The sequence below is a fragment of the Cervus elaphus genome, chromosome 23 (genome assembly GCF_910594005.1).
Source record: "Cervus elaphus chromosome 23, mCerEla1.1, whole genome shotgun sequence".
In the NCBI taxonomy this organism is placed as follows: Eukaryota; Metazoa; Chordata; class Mammalia; order Artiodactyla; family Cervidae; genus Cervus; species Cervus elaphus.
Genome location: NC_057837.1, coordinates 42,143,854 through 42,151,856, shown reverse-complemented (window position 1 = coordinate 42,151,856; position 8,003 = coordinate 42,143,854). Strand labels below are relative to the sequence as shown.

Genomic DNA, 8,003 nt, shown 5'->3' with positions numbered 1-8,003 from the left:
TGGCGGACTATAGTCCATGGAGTTGCAAAGAGTCAGACACAACTGAGCATACATACACATACACCTGAGTCAGAGCACAGAGCGATGGGGAGGGGGCAGAAGACACCACCCCTAAACGTGCCGCCATGACAGGTGGAGTATTTTGAACTGAAGGAATCAAGATCCAGCAGCCTCAGGAAAAGCTGTTACCTCCTCTGAATTGCCAAAAGGAATTTAGATACCAGAGAGACACTACCAGAGAGACATATTTATTTGAAAGAGCAATCTGTGCCGTAGGGCTGACATCTGATCCCCAAGCACCTGCTCATCTCATCTTTCCATGAGTCACCCCTGCTCTGCTTGAAGTCCCAGCCCCCCATTCCTTTCCTTAGGTCAGGGTGGCTTATAAGCTTCAACTGCCTGACTGCCTTTGTGTCTTTCCTTTATGGGGTTTCTAAATGTATACAGTTAAATGTATTTTTCTCTTGTTAATCTGTCTTATGGCAATTTAATTATTAGACCAGCCAAAGAACCTAGAAAGGTATAAGGAAAAATTTCCCGCTGCCTACAGTTATAACTGGGCCTCAAGGCAACAGGGTCTCAGAAATACTGAACACAAATATTCACTGTTGACATCGCTCTGGATTTCATGCCAGATTCCTGCTGGTCCAGCCCTAAGGCCACAGTGGCTGTGGGCTGATACTCACTGACCATTGCCTTGACCACTCCTGGGAGAGTCCTCCTCTGGATGTGTGCCAGGGGCCCAGAGGCCACCTAGTATTTCTGCCACTATCTCTTTAGGTCATTGGTCACTGGGTCAGCTTCAGACACACAGGGTACAGGTAAGAGAACAGCCTTCCCCTCCACTCCCAGGGCCATTCTCCAGCCTGGATCTGCACGGTCCTGGACAAAAGGATCTGGCAGCCCAGTCAATACCCAACTGACCACATCCTCTCAGTCTGGGGAGAAACAGAACCAACCATTAGGTTAACACAGTAGAGGAGGCTCAAAAATTGCTTGTATATGTTGAGATAATTTGGATATATTGGGTTAAATTTAAAGTATTGTTTTTATAAGTCTGTATACTCAAAACCCAGAGGAACACACTGTATGAGGTCATTTGTGAAAAGTTCAAGAACAGGCAAGGCCTCAGTCCACAGAGACAGGGGTGTACATCATCCAAGCCCAGGGGTGAGCAAGAGATTGACCACAGAGAGGCAGGAGGAAACATTCAGGCTAATGGGAGTGTTCTAGAGCTTGGAGGGGCGGTAATATCAATGTATGCATTTGCTAAAGTTCCTGTCTGGACACATAATATAAGGCATTTATTGTGCGTGCGTCATACCTCATTCAAGTTGATTTTTAAGAATCAAGCAAGTTTTCCAAGCAGTGGACAGAGGACCAGAGCCACAGATGTGCCTCTCTGCGGAGAGATGTGAGAGCAGCCCCCAGGCTTTTATCCATTCCCTCAGGGGCTGTTCTTCCCACACCCACGAGGTAGGGGTCCCCCCACCCATGGTTTAGGGTGCACCCAGTTGTCAGGGTGAGATTCTGAGTCACATCCCTTCCTTGCTTAAACACCAGCAGTCTCTTGTCTCTAGAGCAGGATGGCCCAGTCTCACCCCAGGGCCTTTGCACTGGCTCTTCCTCTGCCTGAAGTGCTCTTCCTCTGTGTCAGCAAGACTTCTTGCCCTTTAGGTAGGTTTCAGCCCAAATGTCTGTCCTCTCAGAGGCCTCCCTGACCAGTGTCCAGAGGTACCCATGTCTATTTCACCCTTCACTTCCAACACACCCCCCCATCACCCCTTGATCTTAATCACTGATCACTGACCCCACCCCACCCCTCCAAAGCTGGGCCAGGCAAGACCACAGTTCCTCTGGGAGACAGGGCCTACTGGCCTTGACACCTGCTCCAAGGGTAAAATGTACACACACAGAAGAGTGTAAAAGTTGTCATTCACAACTGCTTGTATATGTTGAAATAACATTTTGGATATACTGAGTTAAATCAAAAGCGTTGTTATTATACATTTTTTCTTTTTACATTTAAAAAATTTGTTCATTTATTTTAATTGGAGGCTAATTACTTTACAATATTGTGGTGGTTTTTGCCATACACTGACACGAATCAGCCATGGGTGTACATGTGTCCCCCAGCCTGAACACCCCTTCCACCTCCCTCCCCATCCCATCTCTTAGGGTTGTCCCAGTGCACCGGCTTTGAGTGCCCTGTTTCATGCATCAGACTTGGACTGGCGATCTATTTCACATATGGTAATGTACATGTTTCAGTGCTATTCTCTCAAATCATCCCACCATCTCCTTCTCCTCCTACGAGTCCAAAAGTCTGTGTTTTATATCTGTGTCTCTTTTGCTGTCTCGCATATAGGGTCGTCATTACCATCTTACACTTTTTAATGTGTCTCCTAGAAAATGTAGTTATGCACAGGTTCTCATTACCTCTCGGTCAAGCAGGGGCTCTCTACAGGCCCCAGACACCCTGGCCAGGGAGAAGCCCCAGCAAGGCGTGCGACTGAATAAGTAAACGAGTTGTGAGAAAGAGAACCCGATGAGCTTCTGTGGCGAAGAACTTCCCCGGGACAGGGCGCATCCGAGGTTTTCCTCCCTCTGCCTCGGAAACCTCAGCAGTGCTCTCAGTGGACTCCTAGAGGCGGAGCAGGCGCCCGGACGGCCAGGAGGCCGAGACGCCTTCTCAGACCAGGAGACAGAGCTCGGCGCACAGGTTTCGCTGGCCCGGAGCGGGGACACCCTCTGAAAGACCGCGGTGAGCCGGCTCGAGGAGCGCCGGGGCACAAGATCTGGACCGGGACAGGCTGGGGGCGGATGGGGACCACGGGAGGAGGACTGGGCTGGGCCGGAGCGCTGGGCTGGGAAAGAGCTCTGGGCTAGCAAGGAGCGGGCAGGGTAGCGCAGATGGAGAGTCCCGGAGCGCTGGGGCTAGGGCGGAGGACGTGGGCGGGGCAACTGGGCGGAAGAGGCGGGGCCAAGTGGGAGGGGCGGGCGCGGTCCACCACGGCCCGGCCATAAAGGCGGCGCGGGCCGCGATGCGGTGCTTGGACCCGCGGATCGCCACTCGGCTGCAGTCTGTTTGCATCCAAGAGACCATGGTGGGCTCCCCGCGCTCCCCGCTGCTCCTGCTGGCCGCCCTGATCGTCGCCCTGGCCCTGGCCGTGAGCCCCGCGGCCGCGCAGGGCCCTAGAAAGGGTCGCCTGCTGGGCGGCCTGATGGAGGCGGACGTCAACGAGGAGGGCGTGCAGGAGGCACTGTCCTTTGCGGTCAGCGAGTTCAACAAGCGGAGCAACGACGCTTACCAGAGCCGCGCGATGCGCGTGGTGCGCGCCCGCAAGCAGGTGCGTCCGGCGGGGCAGGGTGCGGAGACCAGGGGCCCCAAGTCAGGCCGCAGGGTAGGGGCGCGGGGACTCTGCCGCCCAGCAACACCAGAGCCCGGCCCCCGGGAGGGCGAGGCCTGCGCACAGTCCCCAGCCCTGCCCGGGGGCCCCCGAGCTCGCGCGGGAGGGCAGCCCCCAGTCCCCAGAGGCCCCGGGAATCGCCAAGGATGCAGTTGCGCTTCTCACCCGGGCGCGGCCCGGGACTTTCCCGGCGCCTGCAGCCCTTCGCGGGACTGGCCAGCTTGTTAGGTAGGCGCAGGGGTCACTGGGTCCCGAGGCTCATCGTGAGCTGTCAACTAAATGACCACAGAGGAAGGAAAACTCACACCTGATTGCCCTCCTGCTGCCCAGTGAGTGATTCTTTAAGCACCTTTTCCTTTTAGCTTTTTATTTTGACACAATTTCAGACTTACAGAGCAGTTTCAGAAACAGTACCTAGCATAGAATCACTGTAGATTCTTCGCCCAGATGCCTTAAGTGTTGAAAAGTTGCGGTATTTGCTTGATCCACTTCTTCCCCACGTACCTGTGTGTAGGGATGTACATATATGCATTTGTTTTCTGAAATTTTTGAAGGTGAACACTTATGTGTATATTTCGTAAAAACAGGCATTTTCTTTCCATAACCACAATTTTGAAAATCAGGTATCAACCCTGATGCTTTGATACACAGGTCTTATTCAGATGTCACTTCCAGTCCCACTGTGTCCATTACAGCCAAGAATATTCCCGGGCCCCCCACCTCAGCCACTGGTCTCCTTTACTCTGGGGCAGCCACCTGTCTGTCTCATGACCTTGGCATTGGTTCTGAAGTGTCTGGCCAGCCATGGCTGAAACAGTCACCAGGTCTAGGTTTGGCCTGATGTTTCCTCGAACTGAGCCTTGAGTCACACAGAAGAGGCGAGTTCCTCTGAGCTTCCTCTCCGCAGGTGCCACTGAACACACCTGGCCTCCCTGTGGTGCTCTCATCATTGCTCAGTAACCTGGCGGTCAGACACGCCAAACACCCTCCTTGCAGGGGGCATGGCTGCTTTCCAGAGAAGCCGGAGATTATCAGCAAACAGATGAGTTCATGAGTGGGCCCTGTGGTCTCAGGTGTGTCCCACGGCAGGGGGCCTGGCCTAAGAAAACAAGCTCGTGGACTGTGGCTCATCCACACATCATATCCATAGGATCAGCCTCTGGGCTGTGACGTCACACCCCCACCCTGAGATGGGCACACCGTTGCTGACAGCCTGACCTCTACCTGGGGTTCTGGCCAGAGAGGAGCCTATTGTCAGAGTTGGGAAGAGGGCACAAGGGAGAATTAGGAAGGGCTACAGGGCTTTGCACTGGTCCTTGAAAGAAGGCTAGAGGTGAGACCTTCTGGCCTACGTCCCCTTGGAGAGCGGGATGCAGTCACACAAGCAGCGGAAGTGTGGTCCTGCCTGCCAGCCTCAGGGCTTCCTGCTACCTTCTCCTGAAACCACAGGAGATGGGTCAGGGCCACAGCCATCTCTTCTCCCATGGCAGTGGGCTGGTGCCGTTCCCTTTGAATGGGGCTGCTCTCCCCACTTGTCGGGTCCCCTCCAGCCTGCTCCTCTCCAGGGTGATACTAGCTCCTTGGCCATATGGGAAAGTGACAGCAGAAAGGGATCATGGTTCCACCAGGTGGGATTGAAGCTGGGTCCCTGCCAGCTTGCTTCTGCAAGTTCTAATCAGGCATGTCTCGAGTGCCCATGTGAGGTTGGAGTTCACATCTCTCCTGTAACCTCAAGTGTAAAAGATGCAGAGGACGTGACATGCTGTCAGAAGTCACACTTGAGAGGAAGGCATGCCAGGCAGTCTGAACATCCGTGAATGTGAAGCTCTTGGTTCTCCCTCTTTGAGGGGGAGTGAATAAACCTGGACTACATACAAGGAATGGGATGCCATGGGCTCCACACTGGGGACTGAAGTTCCACTAAAGTGGCATCACCAGGCAGCAGCCTTCCTGTGGGTGCGGTGTGGGCTATGGCCGCACCTTGTGCTCAGTCCCCGCCCTGGCCCGGGGCGCTGGCTGGTTGCTTGTCGGCACCCTGGCTAGCTCCTCAAAGCTGTGCCTTTTGTTCCTGGACCTGGTTAGCATGTTGGCCTGTGGATTCCCCTTTCTGGGTCCCTGTGGGAGACGCCTGGTTGGAGCAGCTGGTAAAGAAGTTCCAGGGAGGGCCTGGGATACAGGGGCTGTCGGGAGGCCACTGTGCTTCCAGGGCGTGGCCCTGGCAACTTGTGACCATGGACTTGGGGTGTGGTGGGAGGAAGGTAACCACGTGTGTGTGTGTGTGTGTGTGCATGTGCATGTTTGCGGTCACAGGGTGTGCTAAGTGTGTCTGCTCTCCCCATGTCCAGGTCGTGTCGGGAATGAACTACTTCTTGGACGTGGAACTTGGCCGGACTACATGTACCAAGTCCCAGGCCAACTTAGACAACTGTCCCTTCCATGACCAGCCGCACCTGAAGAGGGTATGTGCCTGCTGGGGGCAGGGATGGGGGTGCCCTTGGGGATATGTCACAGCTGCGGCTGGGGGTGTGATGGGGAAGGATGCATGTATGCACATGACGGCTGTGTGTCTATAGGGGGTTTCCACTGGGGAATTGGGGCACCATGTGCTTTGGGGGTTGTTGCCTGCTGGATGGAGGACACAGCTGCGGGTGTTTGCTAGGGAGCAAGAAGGAGCCCTTTAATCCCATCCATGTCCCCCACCACTACCCCAGACAGATTAGAAGGCTTTAGAGGCTTGTAAGGGTCTCCCAGGTGGCACCAGTGGAAAAGAACCCACCTGCCAATGCAGGAGACATAAGAGACGGGGGTTTGGTCCATGGGTCAGAAGATGCCCTCGAGAAGAACATGGCAGCCCACTCCAGTATTCTTGCCCGGAGAATCCCAGGACAGGAGAGCCTGGCGGGCTACAATCCATAGGGTCGCAACGAGTTGGACACAACTGAAGTGACTTAACACGTACTTACGCAGAGACCTGAACCATGCTGAAACCTGAGATGCTACCCACTCACCAAAGCCCAGGCGCTACCGGGGGCTTGGCTGGTTCTCGGGGGTCTTGGCCTCAAGGAGAGCTGCACTCTTTGGTTACCCTTCCTAGCCCCCACCTCTGCGGGGGTTTCCTGGACCTGTATCCCAGCCCCTGGGTCCTCCCTCTGGACCTGTCTCAGTGCCAGTGCTCTGGGGGAGAGGGGTTGGGGGGTGCACCTCAGTCTTTAACTGTAACCCTGACCCACTGTTCCCCTCTTTTCTTTCACAGGAAAAGCTGTGCTCCTTCCAGGTTTATGTCGTCCCATGGATGAACACCATCAACCTGGTGAAGTTTAGCTGCCAGGATTAATAGGGGATTGGGTGTCAGGCAGGCCACTGACCGCCTCTCACTCACGCCCCTGCAGAGTGCCCACACCTGCGGTGGGTGACTGCCTACTGAAACCGTGCCCGCCCCATACTGCCCCCGCAGACACAGGCTCCTTGGGCATTGTCTGATCTGCCGGGGGCTCTAATTCATGTCTTTCTCCTAATTGCTTTCCAAATGCACGGTGCTCTGCTATTTTACTCAATAAAAAAGTAACAGCAGCTACTCATTGAGTTGCTTACTGTCTCAGAAGGTTGAGAAGCAAGGGTTGATGCTATTACTTTCCCCCTCTCACTGGCTTTGAGGGCAGGCAGGGGACGGGGAGTGGGCATGGCTGGGAGCTGGACCTTCAGCTTTGGTGACTCCTGATGGTCAGACAGGGGAGAGCAGGGGACCTGAGCTGCTGACCCCAGAGACTTGGCTGCTTTGTTTGTAAAATGTCGGACCATGCGCTGGGGCTGGACAGGAGGGCCGGGGAGTGTGATGGAGCCCGAGGCGTGGGCCACCCTCTGAGGAGCTGCGTGTGTGCTGAGCTGATCAGATGGCTGGGATGACTCACTGGTCATGTTCCCTGGAAGCAAAATAAGAAATGGCTTATGTCATCCTCTTTCCACAAACAACTCTGGGCACCTACCAAAAGACAAAGACTAAAAATATGTGTAACTGATGGAAATGGGGCGGGGGGAGTACCCATCAGAATCAAGGTCAGTCAAGGTCAGAATTGGGAGTGAACTAGGAGAGGTTCCTGGGTACGTTTCAGGAGCTGTGGAATCTATAGGGATTTTACTCATTCACACCCCTCCCGCCCTTCTCTGGGCTCCCAGGTGAAACGAGTCTTAGCACAGCTTGCCACGGAAGGCATGTAGAACTTAAGACACACAGTGGACTTTCTTCTTTTCCTAAGGAATGTTTAATCGATAGGAGATGTCATCTGTCAGTGTCACCATCACTGGGTGGCAGAGTGGATATTTAGTGCCCCCAGCTGGGAATGGTCCAGTCCTGCTCCCCGCCCTTATGTTGACCGTTCACCCCAAGGGTGATGCTTCTTCACAAGCTGCCCTTGCAGAGGCTGTTCCCAGATGCCCGCCACACTCAGGGCAGCCCTCCTGTTGTGCCATGCTATCCCCAGAAGGCAAAGTGACAAACAGGACTCACACAGATGGCTCTAAGGCCAGCACCCTAGGTGCCATGGTGCACCTACTGAACTAGAACTGGGATGTCAGGAAGAGGGTGGGGACTGTTCC

General features: G+C 54.6%; 1 protein-coding gene across 1 annotated transcript; it reads left to right on the top strand.

Annotated features, from left to right (window-relative positions):
- Nucleotides 1–2,999: 2,999 nt before the first annotated feature.
- Nucleotides 3,000–6,984, top strand: LOC122681502 (cystatin-C). The gene is made up of 3 exons (XM_043883666.1): nucleotides 3,000–3,350; nucleotides 5,756–5,869; nucleotides 6,664–6,984. Exons 1-3 carry the CDS (start codon nucleotides 3,045–3,047, stop codon nucleotides 6,742–6,744), a joined length of 501 nt encoding a protein of 166 aa, XP_043739601.1. The 5' UTR covers nucleotides 3,000–3,044; the 3' UTR covers nucleotides 6,745–6,984.
- Nucleotides 6,985–8,003: the final 1,019 nt, after the last annotated feature.